At 43.7% G+C, this 19692-nt stretch overlaps 1 protein-coding gene and 1 long non-coding RNA gene across 2 annotated transcripts; one reads left to right on the top strand and one right to left on the bottom strand.

The window, feature by feature from the left end:
- Positions 1-1512: 1512 nt before the first annotated feature.
- LOC119730612 (monocarboxylate transporter 12-like) lies at positions 1513-13765 on the bottom strand. Its single transcript, XM_038203600.1, has 4 exons — positions 13588-13765; positions 5788-5931; positions 4506-5348; positions 1513-1941 (listed from the first exon to the last, which is right to left on the bottom strand). The coding sequence occupies exons 1-4, from the start codon at positions 13679-13681 to the stop codon at positions 1811-1813; spliced, it is 1212 nt and encodes a 403-aa protein (XP_038059528.1). The 5' UTR covers positions 13682-13765; the 3' UTR covers positions 1513-1810.
- LOC119730613 lies at positions 9467-12999 on the top strand. The gene is made up of 2 exons (XR_005271385.1): positions 9467-9784; positions 12409-12999. It is a non-coding gene; the product is annotated as an uncharacterized LOC119730613 (long non-coding RNA).
- Positions 13766-19692: the final 5927 nt, after the last annotated feature.

Here is a 19692-nt window from a genome sequence, read left to right as displayed (position 1 = left end):
CGTCATACTAACCGTATATATATATAAACAAAATTAGCAAAATCGAATGTTGGATATTGCTTTTGTAGATATCAAGAAAGCAGAAAGCTTGCAAAGAGCGCCCTCATTGTTGACAGGTCGTTTTTCCTCCGTGACAGTCACACGCATTGAGACACATTTTACCTTCAGTGTTACTCAGTTCAAATGACATAACCTGTCTTCAGTGAGGGCTCTGAGACAGCTCTCTGTAGGTTTTAGGGCACTGATCTCTACGTAAAATATCTGGATAGCCCATTCGCTGTTTGGAGTGAAGACACGGTCCGCCATATTAAGACTCCAAAAATGATAGATTTGTAAAAAAAAAAAAAAAAAAAAAAATTCTTTCACTCAACGTGTTTTTTTTTATTAAAAAAAATAATAAAAATCAATGGTAGCAAAATATATTTTATATATACATGTATTATGTTTATGAAATAAAAATGGTTCGTATCTGGGTTGTTAGTGTGACATCAGTTCAGTTTGAACCACGCCCACTGGCCGTTGAGTAGCATTGGAACCACTGCAACTTGAGTGTTTGTCCAATGGGCGCTAGTAATCAGTGGTGAGCACGCGTTTATGACGTTTTTACTTATGAACCGGATACTTAAGGGCGGTTGTAGTTAGGGTTTGAACGATGGGAGTGGTTGAGACCGGTTCCCTCCCCACATTCGAATGAAGGAATCGGGAACCGGCGCGTAGCTTTCCTTGTGTGTACATCTCGGAATTACCAACAGGGTTTCTCCTTAACGGAGTGTTGTGGCCTCGTGGTTAAGGGACATTGGATTCGTGGTCTGCGGGTAAAGCTGCAGGTTGTGGGTTCGAGCCCAGCCTTGGGTTATGGTGTGTGTGCCCTTGGGCAAGGCACTTTGTCACTCATTGCTTCTCCCCACCCAGGAGTAAATGGGTACCTGTGAGGGCAGAGATGGTTATTGTGATTGAATTAGCTTCCTTGACAGGCTGCATCGAGCTGTCCCCAGGGAGCCGAGGTTGTCTTTAGAATGTTTTATGGGCCCAATGAGCAGGAGTAATAATAATGTAACGCCTTGTGCATAGCACCAGTCCTGGTTGATACGTGCGCTTTATAATACCCACTATTATAATAACTAGTATACCCTTTGGGAGACACTTTAGCGTCATAAGTTATACCTTAGGGAGACACGTCGAATTAGGGAGACATTTCAATGTCTCCCTAATTCCACACACCCCACCTAGAGGCAACATTTTAGTGTCGAAAATAGGCTAGATCGATTGCTTGTGGTCCAATTAGTAAAAATACCGAAATTCGTAGGGGTAGGATAAGGTAAAACTGGGGTTAGGGGTCATTAAAGTTGGGAAAAAAAATATGTGCACAAGTCTATGGGAATGTCTCCCTAATATTCAATTCGGGCGATTCACAATGCAGTGCGCCACCAAGAGTTTGTCATGGAGAGTTAATTTTTCCCATTGCATTGTAGGAGATGGTCGACAAATTCGCAGCGCGGGACATTTGAAAATGTTACTTTTTACGGTTAGTAGTTTCGTAAGCGTATGATTCGAGTATCTGTTTGCCCTTTTCTGTTCCTTTAATCAATATGGTGGGTTTTTTTTTTTATTAAAGGCAGCAGAATGGTATGCCGCAATCTATAAAGAATTAGCTCAAGTTGTCTACTGACGCTCATTATGGGCCATGTTTTGTCGACCGTAAACTTGAAAAATGGACTCTATATGGCAAACTCTTGGTGGCGCACTGCATTGTGAATCGCCTAAATTATCGGTAATTATTATTAGTAGTAGTATTATGAAGACCAGTGGTTCAGGGGCGTGGTTTACTGCAACGACTGTTGCGTAGACACATCCAGAGGAGCGGGAACGCTGTTACCAGCTGAACGGCGCCCAGGCCCACGAAGGCTGCATCGTAGCTACCAGAGTGATCATAAATCCAACCTGAAATGAATTATACATGAGTGATTGTTTAAATGGGCTTATATATGGACCACGACGTCACATATGTCGTAGGCATGACGTCACGTATCGTATCACGCCGAAAACTTTAGCAGCCCTCAGGCAAAATAAACACCTTTGCATCTTTCTTATGTTATTTTGCCCACATAAAACATGCCATAGTAAAATGCCAACACTTTTGAACCACCCATATTTTCAAGAGATTGACATCACATGTCCTTAACATCCAGATGTATAGGCCTATCTAGTCTTACGGTTGCTACGGCCGATTTGCCACTAATACTTTATTTTGAATGAAACTAGCTCAAATTGCCGTTACACAGACATTGTGATGTTCGTGTGAAAAATCTTTGAACATCAATTTTCTCCCGTTCAGTGAAAACCGTCGACAGATGCTACCAGCCCCCCCCCCCCCCCCCCCTCTTTTTGATTTTACGGAGGCCAAGTATCCGGAGAAAAATTGTGTCTATACATTTGAGCACGGCTGTGCAAGCCCCCTTGCAGGAATATTTAACCCCCCCAATAAAAATGACCTTGCTACGCCCATAGTCACAAGTGACATCAATACACGGAGTTGCCCCCAGTCTCGAGTCAATGCACAGGTGATCGTACCCTTGACCAATTGTGTCAAGCTTTTCCCCATACGAGCTTGTTCCCGCTACTACCTGTACGCGGCCGGCAGCGGGAACAAGCTAGTGGAAAAGCCGACAGCCTGGTCAAGGCTAAGGCGATCGGAGTTCAGTAACAGAAACATTCCTGTTTATCACTGGCGCCCTCTGTTTACTAGGGAAGTGTAGATAGGACATGGTTAAAAATAAAACTAATTCGTACGTACGAATTACTAATTATTTCGTACGTACGATTTAGTAATTCGTACGTACGGTTTAGTAATTCGTACGTACGGTTTAGTAATTCGTACGTACGATTTACTAATTCGTACGTACGGTTTAGTAATTCGTACGTACGAATTACTAATTCGTACGTACGGTTTAGTAATTCGTACGTACGGTTTGGTAATTCGTACGAATTAGATTTATTTTTAACCATGTCCTATCTACACTTCCATAAGCTTACGTGATGGTGCTTCTACATTGTACTTATTATTGCACGGCATTAGTTCTTTAGCTATTTAGACCAATCCAAGATGGCCACTTTTTGTGATTACTGACTGGTGTTGCTTTCCAAAATTTAATACTGATTGTGACGCGCCAAAGCTCGCAAAATAACACAATATATCTCGAGGCATGTACAGAGCTGTGCAAAACACGTTTATTTAATTGGCATGAAAGCGTCCCGGTCGCGGCCATGGAACCGTCACGTACAAAATAGTGCCCAAATTCTTGCACACCATTCCATAGGCAAAGTTTGTATGCATGACAGCTCATGCGTAGCCTAAAGAAAGTGAATTGTTGTAGTTATCGCTTTGTATTAACGCCTATAATACCTCCAACCAGTACGGCAATCTGAGTTAGGGGTGGCCACAATGGGCAGAGGCGTAGCAAGGTCATTTAAAAAAAAAAATTATTTGGAGGGGGGGGGGTGTTTGGGTTGGGTTAAAAAGCACTTGAAAATGGCACTTGCACAGCGTGCTGAAACGTAGACACCTTTTTTTTTCTTCGGACACCGTGCTTAATGCGACCTCTGTAAAATCATCAAACGGACGAGGGGGGGGGGGGCTGTTACCATCGGTCAATGTTCAAAACCGACGATTACGCACAAAAACCGACAATATATGGTGCTTTGCAGGGCGAAAGATCCGCGAAATTCACAAAAAGGCACCCCTCGCCTCACGGCCAATGGCACAAAAAAGGCCATTTTTTTCTAAAGGGCACTTGTTCAGAAAAAAGAACGGCATTCTTTACAAAAAATGTGGGTTAGCGTTGGTGGAAAAAAAAAGCATTTTAATGGAAAAGGGCAGTTTTTACAAATATGGGGAAGAATACCCCCCCCCCCCTGGCTACGCCAATGATGGGCACCTTCTTCTTCTTTTTTCTTCTTTTTTTTTGGAAGCGGGGGCCCAATTTTTCTTTCGTCTATTATAAAAGGTTTCAAGCGGGGTGGATATTAATTGCGCTTTCCATAAAAAAAGGCCAAATGACATCACCACTGGGTGACACTAGTGAGCAAGGACAATCCACACATTCTACAGATCAATCAACATGCAACATACCCCCCCCCCCCGGCCACATTGGAGAAATTGAAATATTGAAATACCGTATATTATTTCTGAATTGCTGGCAAGTACCTGCTCCGACTACAGGGTGCACAGTTTTGTGCACGCTTCTTCATTTTGCGCGCGAAGCCTTTGTAAAGTGTTGGCCACACGTTTGAAGATGCACCGTGCATGACAATTTTGCCGCACGTATACCAAATTGGGCGCGGGGTCCCATTTTTGCAATTGTTGCAAAATGATTTTTGTCCACTCACTCATTTTGGTTGGTAAAAGGACTTCACAGTTCTAGTTCTTCCTTTGTAAAATAAGTTCGGGAGGGTGAACGAAGGAAGTGAGAGATATTTCATATATGAATATATAGTTATGTTCCTACCTGGAACGAATCCTGAGAAAAATCGAAAGAGTCCCGAAATGAAACCCATCCAGCCGAAGGCGTTGGCCATTCTTTCAAATCCAATGAACTCCTTTACCATGACGTCACCAAGGCCAAACACCGTGCCCATACCAGCCATGTACACGCAGGCATTGGCTGACATCATCCAGCCTGACGTCATCCACGGCTCGATGAGAAACGAAGCGGATACCACTACGATGGAAACCAACATAGCGCTGGTACTCGACACTAGCTCTTTGAATACAGCCAGGCTGACCAATAGGCTGGTCGCTAGATAACCCAGCCCAGCTGCCGTCACCATGGTAGCAGCTACGTTATTGGCGATCCCCCTAGAAACAGCGTGGGGAACAAAATAGATGAGCCAAGCTCCTTTGTTGACTCGATTCACCACGAAAATGAAAGTGATAATCCAAAAATTGTAGTCCTTTATCAGTGAAATGCCGAATGATTCCCCCAAGCTCTGACAAAAAGATTTCAGGCAAGACCTGGTACCGCGTTTGTCCTCGTCCATTTGATCGTTGGTTTGGTCAGTCGACTGCTCCAGGGGTGTGTACGTGGTAGTTGAAATTGCACCACTGCCTGTTGGCAAGGGAACGAGAAGGGCGCCGCACACGACAAGATGAAAGCAGATTGAACTCAAGAGCAGCATGGCTCCTCGCCACCCATACGTGTCTATAAACAGCTGCATGAGGGGCGGTTGGGTGACCAGACTGAGGGAGTTACCCGTGTAGGCGATGCCTGACGCCAGGGCAAACATTTTGTTGTCAAAATGCTGGCCGAGAGCAGCACGTGTAAGAACGTTGACGACGCAATATCCTATAGCTGTAGATTTAACAGAAGGAAAAGGAATTGGAAAAGGTTCATGATCCCTGAAAAGATTATGGTGTATGGGCATATTGGATAGGGCTATGCCTATTGGACAGAGTGTGGCCTAGTGGTTAGGGTTTGTGAGTCATAATCAGAGCGTCAGGGGGTTCGAATCCAGCAGCTGGCAATATGTTTGGGCAAGCCACTTCATCCCCACTTGCCTCTCCACCCAGGAGCATAAATGGGTACCGGCATTAGCTGGGGAGTAAACTGCCATGGACTAGTATCATTTCCCATCCAGGGGGGAGTAGAAATATTCACAGTTGTTTCATGCTACTGAAACCGGAGATAAACGCTGGCCTGATGAGCCACATTGTCTCGTGACAGATTCGTGACTGACGTGTACACGAATAATACGGTATAATAACATTAAAAACTAGGAAACATCACTAACCCAACAGTATATTCATTGAGAGTGCTATCTGTACAATACTCGAAGCTTGTGAGGCGATGATGAGTCCAGCTGTTACCATGACACCACCAACCATGACGACCGATCTGGTACCAAGTCTCCTACCAAGGGGTCCTGCTATTGGTGCTAAAGGGAAAAAGAAAAACTTCTTCAAATCCTCTCATAACATTTACAATGACTAGTGCAGTGCCCGTTTAAAAAATGTGCCTCTTCGGAAGGGGCAACTTGCTCAGTGACCGCTACCTGGTATTGGTTGCTTGCGGCGTTTTTGAGCACTGCTCGTGCAAACAATGCACACGATTCAATGATGTTGTTGGTTTCACAGGTTGAACGCACACTCACAGGTTGAACGCACATTTTTAGACAGACAATACTAAGAAAACATGAGGAAGAAAAGTGTGATTTTGTTTATTTACCCATTGTTCATAATTGAATAGCCCCCCCCCCCCGGTGAAGTACCCAATGTTGATAATGGAATAGCCCCAGTGATGGTCAGCTAGATTACTAATTTCCCCAAAGAACATACGAAGCTGCTAAGCAGACAAAAATCGTCACCGACACCACGAACTGACACACGGTGGTCAGCGTTGCAGAAATACAAATCGGAGAAAAAACGCTTTTAAAGGTTTGACACGAATTTACTCAGTAAAATATTCCATTTATCTTAGATGTTTTAGTATCACTCAATGTAAAAATGCTTTCACTACTCAATTAGAAACGTTCTATTGTACAAATCTGCTTAGTTCATTAGCAATTAAAAGATTAAGATGGGTGTCAGTTCGTGGAAACCAAAATTTACGTGCTTTCGGAGAGTGCGCGTATGCAATAGCGTTAGTGAGTGTCAGTTCGTGAAAACCAAAATTGACCAATTTTGGGAGAGTGCGCGCACACACTGCGCATGCGTGCGCGCACTCTCCCAAAACGCGTCAATTTTGGTTTTCACGAACTGACACTCACTAACGCTATTGCATGCGCGCACTCTCCGGAAACACGTACATTTTAGTTTTCACGAACTGACACCCTGTGCAGTGTCACTTCGTGGTGACCAAAAAAACCAGAATTGACAAATTTCTTGAAAATTCATTAGTAAAATTCGCTTATTTTATATGATTTCAGCAATTTTAACCTCGTCATGTTAAACTTCATGATACAAACTGCTAATATGTGCAAAAAAAGAAAATTTGAATTTTTTTTTTTTGTACACATGTGATGCAGAGGGTGTCAGTTCGTGGTGTCGGTGACGAAATATAGTACTCCGCAATTCTTTGCCGAAGCAGAAATCCGCTACCAGTCAGTGGCCGTGTCACGCACAGAGCCCTGTTTGACCTCAGTTTCTTGTCCCGAGGTCACGCACGCATGGCCCAAAAGCCTACGCGAGATATTACGAGACTGTATTCGAGACTAAAGAAAAACACGAGAAAAAATGTTGACTTGGTTTTGATAATTTCTTTTTCAGTGCGATAATTGCACGAAAACAGCAAATTACGAAGTATTTGCTTGAATGTTCCTATCCGTTTGTTTAAGATTTTTCCAACTATTTTCATTTCTGGACAGACGAGTCATTCAGCTCGAGTCCCAGTCCGAGTCCCGAGTCATTCAGGTCGAGTCTGAGTCACAGTCACGATTCACAAAGGTCGACTCCGAGCCACGAGTCACTACTGCTAGGTTCACACATTCTAGAATTAGTTATGAATACAAAAATAACCCAACACATTATGAGATGGAATTTTGCGTCGGGGTGATATAAATCAAATTAGGTTTTGCCCTTCACCGACGTTTAAACACTGTATGCTCAGTGTGTTACCTCCCGAGTGAAAAATCACCCGCGTGGGACTCGAACCCACGACCTCCTGCTTTCTAGTGCAGATGTCTTACAATTCGAGCAACGAGCTAACGGGATCGGTTGGCTGGTTCGAATATGTAGCAGCAGGTACCGCATTAACAGTACTAACATTAACATTATTACGATGTTGTCGTAAAAGTTGGTACCTGGATCCTGCTTTAACTTTTTGTTTTAACGGGGCTTACGGTCGCTGTCGAAGTTAATTGAGTGTGATGGGGAGTAATAACTAACCGTCTCATATTTTCTACTTAACCCCCCCCCCCAGGGGTTTTGCATAGAAATTTCAAGATACCAACTTGTCACTGCCCCGTGCGTGCCTTGGGAAAGGCAAAGGCTAGAGAGTAAACCCTACACGAATCCGCAGTGGAGCCCCTAAGGCGGTCTGGTGCTTGATTCAACACCATTCCGGCAACTCCTACAGCCAAGTTAGTGCTAAATGTGTTGCTCTGCTCAGCAGAACCACAACAGAAGGACCACACCAGCAAGGCCGAGAGGGAGAATTCTGACGATTGGGCAACCAAGGATCTCCATACATTCCCACCCAGGCTTGCGAACTGGAGAGGTCACTTGCTGTTCACAAGCAGTTACGAGCTATAAGCCCAGTCCAATTGGCGTAGGACACGGGCGCTACGGGTTGCCTCCAACGCTGGGAGGTATCATCGTGTTCCACTGGTCAGCTACCGTCCACCTCAAGCTGGGCAGTCCCTGGCTAGTAAGGTGCTGACCCGTCACAGTCCGTCTGCTTCATCGGGTGCTTGCAGCTTAGAGAATTGACTCGACAAGCGGTCTGTAAACACTGCACCACGCAAAAAAGATCAGTAAACTGCCAGTCTTGCGCTTAGCAAGCTGGAACGTCAGGACCATATGTCCTGGCATGTCGGATGACCTTTTCAAGGTCGACAACATCAGAAAGACAACCATCATCGACCATGAACTCACGAGGCTGAACATTGACATAGCTGCAATGCAGGAGACCAGACTCCCCTCAGACGGCATCCTCAGAGAACAAGACTGCACCTTCTTCTGGCAGGGAAGGAAACAGAGGAACCCTGACAGCACGGCGTTGGCTTCGCAGTGAGAAATTCCTTACTCTCTTTAACAGAACCACCAACCAGAGGCACAAAACAGAACGCATCCTCTCTCTTCGCCTCTCCAGCTCCTCGGGCCCAGTGAACATCCTGAGCGTATATACGCTCCAACACAGTGTAGCTCAGCAGATATCAAAGAAAAGTTCTACGAGGATCTGGACTCTGTTATTGGAAGTGTAACAGACTGTCACTGAACACATACCTACTAGGAGACTTCAATGCTCGGGTGGGATCCAACCATGACTCTTGGCCCAACTGCATCGGACACTTTGGCAAAGGGAAACTGAATGAGAATGGACAAAGGCTGCTGGAACTCTGTTCGTACCCCCAACCCCCAACCAAATCCAGACTGGTTTGAGGCTGGGCTCGCAGAGTTGTAACCCGTCATTGATGAAGCTAAGCGAGAAGATCTTATGAACTACGAGAGGAACCCCTCTGCTTGCAGCACTCACAAAGGCAAGGAAGGATGCTCAAGGCTTTGCTAGACGCTGCGCCAATGACTACTGGCTGAACCTCTGTCAGAGCAACTGCGGAAATAAACGCGGCATGTATCAAGGCATAAAAAAGGCCTTTGGACTACTCACACAGCGACGCTTGATATGGCTCGGCCATGTAAGCCGAATGGAAGATGGCCGAATCCCCAAAGACATCATGTATGGACAGCTCACCACAGGTACCAGACCTGTGCGAAGACCCGTCATGCGTTTTAACGATGTCTGCAAACGTTACATGAAAGCCAGTGACATCGACCCAACTAGCTGGGAAGCCGTGGCAGTAGACCGCAGCTAGAGGAGGCATGTCGTTATTAACGACATGAAAGGCAGGCACACAGAGGAGCGAGTTAGAAGAGAGACGAACAGTGGAAGGAGAGAAGAGAGCGCAGACGACAGAGGCCAACATCAGCGCTACCACACAGCCAGACTCGGCTTTACAATGTATGCGGCCCCATGATTGAGCTGTACAGCCACAGCATGCGCTGCAACTGTACAAACAACTGACCTACGGCGCAAAACTCCATTGTCTCTTGAGACAGACGGATGCCAACAAGGTAGACGCATGTATGTACTTGTTAGTGTTCAGTTTTCGGCAATGTATTTTGGACTTTTCCAAATGGTGAATCGAACCTGGTGATTCGGGGCAGGGCCCCCGCCCACTTGCAATGTTGCTGCTGATCGGATTAAAAATAAATACCATGCACATGTAATAAGTAGGATGGTTTCTATTTCAATACGAGGACTACAGGGCATTAAGGGTTGATTTTCAGTTGCAATTCACTTTCGTTTTGCTAGCCTGCGTGCAGCCATGGTATCCATTTTCTCAGGATAATAGGACCCATCATCCGTAATTTTATCTATTCTGCCCTCAGATAGATGGAAGCCCAAAAACCAGGGGGTTGATCCTTGGCTATATTTATACAATTCCACCGTTTTTAAGCCAAATAGTCTCCTTTTTCAAAAGAAAGTTGTGGGGGCACTTCTCATGTATAGCCTTGGTCAAGGCGGGCGTCATTATTCGTCCGTACGCGGTAAACGATCGGCGGCAAAATACAGTGCGAACAGCGACCTAATGCGGCCACTATTTTATGCAAATCAGTCGGACTCGATCGGGTCCAACTGATTTGCATAAAATAGTGGCCGAATGAGGTCGCTGTTCGCGCTGTATTTTTAATGCACTGCATGCATAGCGCGCGAGGATATGCCGCCGATCGTTTACCGCGTACGGACGAATAATGACGATGAGGCTTTAATATCAGCTCGCGTAGAAAATCTCACTGCGCACCATCAAACGCGAATTAATTGCGTCCTCTGTCGTTCTCATGATGATCGCGCCAGTCGGATATCGCTGTTGTAATCGCTGTAATAATGACGTTATCTGCACTTTTTGTGGGTCGGGCCAAACGAGTTTTATTCTTGAATATTTACACCGCGCACACCAACCACAAAACGCAACAAAAAAAAAATACATTTAAACCCTTCTAGCTTTTCATATAAAAATTTGGTTTAGAATATTGGTTTATTCGGGCACAAAAATAACATCCCCCGGCCCCGCCAATAAGCCTTTTCGGAGTTCCAACTGCGCATTCATAACCCATGACAACGCGCATTTTTTGTCTCAAATGACCTTTGACAACATCGCGCCACTGACTTTACAAAAAGGCTGTTTGTGCATTGTGGGTACTGTCAAAGGGCATTAGAGACAAACAATGTGCGTTGTCACAGGTTACGAATGCGCAGTTGGAACTCCGAAAAGGCTTATTGAACTGCTGGCATTGTCCTCCATTACTACCACGTTGTCGTAAAAGTTTCCTTGATCCTGTATTAAGTTAACATATTCTTTAAATGGGGCTTGCGATCGCTGCCGAAGTTAGTTGAGCGTGATGGGCTTATTATATTGGGAGTAATAAATAACCGCCTGATATTTTCTGCACAACCCCCGGTGTATTATTAGGCTTAGCATGGCACTATAAATAGCTTATAGCTCCATGGTCTGAGTATCACCCGTTATCCACGGAGGCAAGTCCTGTACAACGTCTGATATATAGACATGCAGATATATGAAAGCCGCGCGCCAGCCAATCGGAGTCGACTTTACTAAATTGTGACGTCCTTTCATTCCTAAATCAGAGCTAAATGGTTTTATTGGTCAATCGGACACGATATCGCGTAACATGATACAGAGCGCGTGACACATTTTTTTTTAAATCCATTGTCTATGACGCGCACTGGGTGGATGACCGAAGATCCGATATGGAAAGCGCCCGCTGATTGGTCAAAATCTAGGAGGTCAAGAGGCGGGGTCTTGCCTTATAAATTATTAATCAGCAAATCTGTTCACGCATAATAGACCATGACTTTCGCCATGGTCTGTGGGGTTTTGCATAGACATTTTAAGATACCAACTTTTACGACAATGTGTTAGTAATGGTTTACCTGGTCACTAACACACAGACATTAATGTCTAGACGAAATCTTGAGAATGTGTTGTCTCAAAACTGACTTTTGAAATTACACAGCAACGAATTATCTTGAATTGCCCAAACTTAATTTTCATGTTTTATAATTAACCAAAAACTTACACCAAAAACCGAATTTGTAGGCCCAAGGAGTCTTTCTTTCAAAGCCCCCAAAGTGCAACATTTCTATTTTTTTCATGGGTGGCAGTGGGAGTGGGACTCAGTCATATAGAGGTAGTCCAGTATATGAGCACCATTTTTATACCGTTTGTGTAGTTATGGGCCCCTATTTAGTTTTGGTCAAGAGTCAAGAGAGTTTTAATGATTCCAAACTGACTCAGCACCTAAAACTGACATCTCATATTTTTAATATTTGTTTTGAAATTTTGCACGGTATCTTTCGGTAGTAAATACGATTTCCTTACGCATTTTACGGTTAATAATGCCATGCGAATCAACGCAGTTTGCATATTCACTGTTGCTTTGCGGTGATCGCCATCTTTATTTTCGTGTACGTTTTGTCAGTTTGAGCCTCTTCATCGTCATTTTGGCCCGAACTTTCCTCAAAATTAAAAAAAACCTGCTCTCTATTGTTATAGTTGGGATTTAAATTCCCTGTATCTGGGTCAGGCCGGCCGGTGAGGGATTATCAGCCTAATTCTCTGAGGCTGAACCTTCCAAAATACTTACCTTTGTATTAACTTTGCATAAACTTCCAGTGAACAAGTGGAATGTGCTGGCCCACTATACATTGGGTAGACATTCCCATGCCGCGGCCTATGTTAGCCATACCACACGGGCAGGCGGACCGCTGACCACACTGAACAACCAGCTCCTGTATATCTAAGTCAAGCAACCTGGAGTGGACCCTCTTGGGCGTGGCCGTTCTTTCCACGCCTTTGCTCTTCACCTTGCTCAAGATTCAAGCTTCAAGACGGCATGAACTATTAGCACGGGTATGATACCCTATCCGTGTGAGCCCCTCGTCGCCAGTCAAGTCCTGCGGTTTCTTCAGTCAAGTCAGCCAAGCCCCCCTCGTTGGACGTGGACCACAACTCGGAATCCTGAGGTGACAAGACGCCGTTTGTCACGCCGCCCCCTCATCGGTAAACAGAGCAACCCGGCCTCCTACGTTTTCTTCAGTTCACCGGGCATTCATTGATTCACAGTTGCGTAAGAATCGGCCGATACTTAATTTATGATTGTATAATTTGTATTATATTAATTTATTCATGTACTTGATCTCACTGTGATTTGGATTGACTTTGAATAATAATTAAAAGTCATGCACCTTAATTTCTATGAATTGACATCATCGTTTCCCCGCCTTGTTAATTGCTGGTTGTTCAATACATATCCCTTTTGTTTTTGCTCATTATTTATTCTTCCCATTTAATTGACATGTGCTGCCGTGTGTGACGTACTGGGCTTTTAGTTTAGTGTGTCCACACGTAACACTATCCTTGACGCTGCATTTTGGTGGCATTTAAATGTCGCTAATGCGCCCATTAAAATGCCCCGCTGCCACAGGTCCGATGTCGGGATTTGGTCACGTTTTTCATGGCCCCAGGGTGGATTTTGGTAGCTCAAAACATTGTTACCATTGGCGTACTACATGGAAAGGCAACCACTACAGTTCACCCCACTCATGCATTATGTCGGGGCATGATCGGGGATTGTCACTTAAATTTTGCCCGAGGGTGGGTTTTTTGTCACTTCAGTGCTAATCCCCACGTCGTGGGTGTGGCAGCCCGGGGAAGGTTGGGGGAAACAATTGATAGGTGCATAACTAGCATAAATCAGTAGTTTCGTAAGTCCAATAACCTCAGACTTTTGTTGCGAACATGTCTATTACTAGGCAATCGTATTTTTATGGGCTATATAGTAAATGTACATACCCAGGAGATCACTAACGCACTCGACGAGCGCGAAGATCGTTCCCAGAACCCACGTGGCTGAGCTGAACTCGTACTGTATCTCGCCTAACATCATGCCCAGAGATTTCACGATAGTTGAGTTCACGAACAACTGCAAGAACACAGAAACCACCGCCCATACGCCGATAGTAAACGCCTGCATTTTGTTGCCGTAGTCGGAAAGCGATGTATTCCGCAGACGTGAACTCTGGACTAGTCCCACGATTATATACAAAGTACATCCGTGACGCTCAATTGATTCGGTCTGATGGCATTTGTCGAAGGACGACCACACAAAGTAGTGGACTTGTAGTCCTATTCTGACCTTTCGTTATAGTACCCTACGCTTTAATCGATTGCTGTTGTAGTGCCATAGGGACAGAATTGTGCTGTTTGTGATAAAAGCGTGAAAACTTGGCATGTGAGGTCTTCATACCATGACACAAAATTTCAGATAATATGGACTAGCGGGATGCCGCGCTTCGCGCGGCACCCGCTAGATGGGTGGAGTTGACTGTTTCGTAATAATTACTGTATACAATGAAATCTCGATAATTTAAACTCCAATAACTCCAAACAACTGTTAAGTCAAATAAAGAATCAGACCCTCTGCTGCACGCGAGCCTATTTGGACTCGCCATTAGTCTCGCCTAAGTTGTATTTGCGTTTAGCAACGTGCGCGCACATAACATTTCCTGCGGAGATTGTGCGAGGGTCCAGGACATATTGTCAATATAGGGGAAGGGGCTAGCTAGGGTGAAGGGTGCTAGTTGGAACGCCCAATTTCCGTAAAACCCGTCAACCGTGTCACCAATATTTCCGGGGATGGGGAGAAATATTTCCAGGGATGGGGAGAAATGGTTTTTGTTATAGAGGGGAGATGGTGACATTGAAATTGTTGATATTGTGGGGGTTTATGTTTGTGCTGGGATTCATACCGTTTAAATGTTGTTTTAAATTGCGCGCCAATTAGGAAGGTCTTGCTGTCAACAGTTGAATGAAATTAAGTATTTATTGCCGACCGATTGTCTCATGCGATGTCTCATTATATAAAGCTCATAAATAATGTTGTGCTAGAATATTGTCCAGTCAATTTGAACATTGATTTGTCAAGGTGCCAAACCATTAAAGACGTATACACCAACTGTACAAATAGGTAATTTAGATGAAACGCGGTTTGATCTTGGCCTATACAACGTCGTATCCATCGTTCTCACTACAGAGGAGAGAAGGGGGCAGCCAGTGGGGGTGGGGGTTGAATATTGTGTGGGCGTCGCCAGGATTTTTTTCTAGAGGGGGCAAAACATATTTTTGCCCAAAAAATGCCTGTTTTTCTCAACACATTCTCGATTTATCAGTTTCAGAGGGGGGCAGGGACATTTTGCCCCCCCCCCAACCCATTAAATTCACACCACTATGACTTCACGCCCCCCCTTTTTTTTTTTTGCTTTTATGGAGTGCCCCCCCCCCCCCTTCGCGACGCCCATGCCTATTTATGTTACACCTGTGAATGGTCACTTATATTTCCGGGGAAGTGGGCAACAATTTATATTTGTTATGGTGAAGGGGGTGTTTCTTATTAAAGTAGAAGTTAATGTCATTATAGCAGTTGGTGTTTTTATTATGGTGATGGGGTTGTACAGCAAAGTATTGTAACACGTTTATTTGCAGAAGAGAGTAAAACTAAAAGAAAGGACATATTGGAGCACTTCATAATTATGTCAAGCACCACATGTTAAATGTATTTATTATAAAACTGTGAAAATGAAATCAGGTATACACGAATTTTTTTTAGTAATACTGATTTGCATTCATTACTGTACAGGGTAGTACTTCGACAAAACTCAGGGGATATAATTGTAGTCAGTTTTCGGAGCAATTTTCGCAAGGGACGTCGGTCCAGGCTTGTTAACCATAGGCACAAACATTCCATGAAAGACTTTCAAGGAAGACGGCCAAAGGTTATTATGCAAATGCAGTTTTTTGTGTTAAAAGCTGTCATCATAAATAATGACAGTGGCATTGTAAGTTACAGGACAACATTTTTTTTAATGAGTGTTGGTGAAAACTCATGAGAAATGGAGGGGTATGCGAGTATGAATATTTCGTTGTGAAATTTTAAGAGTGATTATGTAATTTGGTAATCAAAGACATTGTTTTGTTATCAAATTAAGTTTGCCAGGATCGACACAGTCTGCTTGGCCAGTAATTATCGGGTAAGCATTCCATCATTATTCCTGGGTACAACTAAGCCAAGGATATAATTTAAAAAAAAGGATGGACATAAAACAGCAGAAAAGAGTGATTATTTTCATGACTTCTAAAAATAAAATTATGGCTAGAAGGAAAATGTGTTTTGAATGGGTAAAGAGAAAAAGCAGGAATCTTGCAGTTGAACTGGAAAGAATAGGTGTGTCACGTCTTCGTCTTGAGTTGAGATTCTTGCTTTGGGAACTGGTTGAAGCATGCACTGGAGCATGCTTGGAGCATGGTTGGAGCTGGTCATGTGATGTGGGTGTCATCGGGAGTCCTGTGTAAAGGAGTTAAAAAGAAAAGAATAACGACTAAGGTGAAGAAAACTTGTAAAACAAATACATCGGCTAACAATAGCTACAAATAAATTAGACAGGTGTTGCAATACCCCATTTATGCGGAATGCACTACTGAAGTACTAACCAAACATGCCAAACAACGAAACATGTCTTATATGTTGTATTTTTGTGACCCCCCCCCTCCCCCCCCCCCCCCCCCCCCAGCATATGATTTTATCTCAGCAGAACAGCAGAGACACTGAACAGTCATCAATGTATTAGTTTCCTCTTTATCCTGCTTGGGTTCATGTCTGTTGTCGAGTCATTTGATTTTCTGCCAGAGTGTATTCTCTAAGATCCACTATTCTAACTGTGTTGGTTTCAGGTTTTAGTCTTCGCCTGTATTTTTTGGTTTTTGGCCTGAGGTTTGAACTTGATCACGTCTTTAATTGTGATTTGAGGGTTTCTTTATTAAGTTGGTTATTGGTCTTTGATTTGCAGTAAATTAATTTTGTTTTGCCTATGAGTATGAAAGTCATTTCTTTAAAGGAAGTTTTGAGTATGATTTGCCGTGTTCTAAGATTACCACAAAGATTTAATTTGCATCATTTGTATGGAATGAATGTACATTTCATGGCCTATATACAAATGCAGCATTTTTTTTCTAGCTAGTAGTAGGCCTATAGGCCTAGGCCTAAAACAAACTAAAGCAAAATCCAAAAACAAACTACAAACAAAGCCCAATTGTGAAATCAAAAGTTGGCAAAGTTCTACAAACATGTTCGGGTACATGTTCCAAGTGAGGCCTGTATTTACGGAGGTCATGCAGTAAATTGGCCACATTAAGCCTAGCTAAGTAAACCCACGGCCAAACTCTCGATGTCCGAGGCCTCCCCCCGTACGTACATTCGTACAACCCTCCCCGTACAACCCTCCCCGTTCTACCACCAGACTACGCCATCATTGGACACTCACAAACTCACACTTTTCACAAACAACAATGCTTCTCATTGCCAGTGGCGTTCGAAAGAATACCACTTTTCACAAACAACAATATATATCATAAATGAGACTTACCGTTCAAAGAGAAAACTGGAGCAAGGAACAGATACATCAACCATGTCAACAACGCTGTGCTGAAGAAATGTGGGGCAAGTTGCATGCGCTGCATGCTCATAACGAACGTATACGTGGCATGTCAATTATCCGGCCCATACGCTGCATGCTCTCATAACGAACGTACGTGCCCATACGTACGGAAGCTTGAATTGCCTTCCGAGATACCGCGTTACCGCGATAATTTATCACAGAAATCCGGAAATCAAAGATAATTCCTTCCGCGATACCGCGTTACTGCGATAATTTATCACAGAAATCCAGAAATCAGAGATAATTCCTTCCGTGATACCGCGTTACTGTGATAATTTATCACAGAAATCCAGAAATCAGAGATACCTTTTCCTCGATACCGCGTTACTGTGATAATTTATCACAGAAATCCAGAAATCAAAGATAAATCATTCAACGATACCGCATTACTGTGATAATTTATCACAGAAATCCAGAAATCAGAGATACGTATTCCTCGATACCGCGTTACCGTGATAATTTATCACAGAAATCCAGAAATCAAAGATACCTATTCCGCGATACCGCGTTACCGCGATAATTTATCACAGAAATCCTGAATTCAGAGATAATTCCTTCCGCGATACCGCGTTACTGCGATAATTTATCACAGAAATCCAGAAATCAGAGATAATTCCTCCCGCGATACCGCGTTACTGTGATAATTTATCACAGAAATCCGGAATTCAAAGATAATTCCTTCCTTGATACTGCGTTACCGCGATAATCATCACAGAAATCCGGAATTCAAAGACAAATCGGTAACGAGGAAGGAATTATCTTTGAAGTCCGGATTTCTGTGCTAAATTATCGCAGTAACACGGTATCGCGGACGGAATTATCTCTGATTTCTGGATTTCTGTGATAAATTATCGCAGTAACGCGGTATCGCGGAAGGAATTATCTCTGAATTCAGGATTTCTGTGATAAATTATCGCAGTAACACGGTATCGCGGAAGGAATCATCTCTGAATTCAGGATTTCTGTGATAAATTATCATGGTAACGCGGTATCGCGGAATAGGTATCTTTGATTTCTGGATTTCTGTGATAAATTATCACAGTAACGCGGTATCGAGGAAAAGGTATCTCTGATTTCTGGATTTCTGTGATAAATTATCACAGTAACGCGGTATCGCGGAAGAAATTATCTCTGATTTCTGGATTTCTGTGATAAATTATCACAGTAACGCGGTATCGTTGAATGATTTATCTTTGATTTCACGATTTCTGTGATAAATTATCGCAGTAACGCGGTATCGCGGAAGGAATTATCTCTGATTTCCTGATTTCTGCGATAAATTATCGCGGTAACGCGGTATCTCGGAAGGCAATTCAAGCTTCCGTACATACGCAAGATGGCCGGCGCGGCCGGCTCAATGGGGAAGGGAATTATGGGAAAATAGGGTGGAAATAGCCGGGCCCCGTTCCGCATCCCCCGCAGCCAACGGGCGCGATGGGGACGGGAGACCGGTCGGGAAAATGGCAGCGCCCTCGAACTATTTTCGTGATTGTAGTATAGAAGCATTTTATATCTGACCCTTGGTGACCTTTAAGGGGTCGATGACCTTTGAATACTAGTTATTTGTATCTATTTATATAGAGCAGGAGCCAGGGGGTCATTAATTTTTTGAATTGACCAAGTGTTTGGTGGGTATTTTTGGAAAGGTTACACCTTGGGGAATTCGAATTGGTTAGTCTTATGCTTACCTGGCGGTGGACCTGGATACCAGGAGCAGTTAGTGATGTAACATAAGCAGTGATTAGAACATGCAACAGCCATCGGGTCAGTCAAAGGACTGTGTACGCAGAACATACGTATCACTGACCTGGCGGCTGTTGAATGTCGTACTCAACGATGCACAACACTGAAAAGAATATACGGGCCATGTTTACGTTTTATTACCTTTTTTAATGAGTTCATCAATAGACGAGCATTTAGAGGAGATGTCTGAGTACTATGAAAAGCATATTTGATCACGCTAATGTAGGTGTTTGTTGCCTTTTTAGACCACGGATAAATCATTAAAGACACCAAAATTCCTCAAATTTAAGACACACTTAACTTGGTAATAGTAACTTTCAACCTACAAACAAACACAACATGTCGAAAGTTTATTCGGTGACCAATTAATTGGGTTGGCTTTCACTTCTGAATCTTGTACACGAACTCATTGAACTTGCTTGAGGCAGGGGCGTCAATCGCTTCTCAAAAGTGCGTGTGTGTGTGTGTGGGAGGGGGGGGGGGACATACCTTGATCAGAACTGATGCGAGCGCGAAGCCCTTACGGCGTGGGGTTCGCTTAAGGGCCCCGAAAAAAATTGGATTCTAGATGCTCTGTCGTGTGATCTGAGGCAATTTCTTACCACTTTCTTCCATGCTTTAACTAATCTTTTCTTAACAAAAGATAATAATTTGAAAATCGTTT

The sequence above is a fragment of the Patiria miniata genome, unplaced genomic scaffold (genome assembly GCF_015706575.1).
Source record: "Patiria miniata isolate m_02_andy unplaced genomic scaffold, ASM1570657v1 HiC_scaffold_22, whole genome shotgun sequence".
Lineage (NCBI taxonomy): Eukaryota > Metazoa > Echinodermata > Asteroidea > Valvatida > Asterinidae > Patiria > Patiria miniata.
This window is presented reverse-complemented; position numbering and strand designations above follow the sequence as displayed.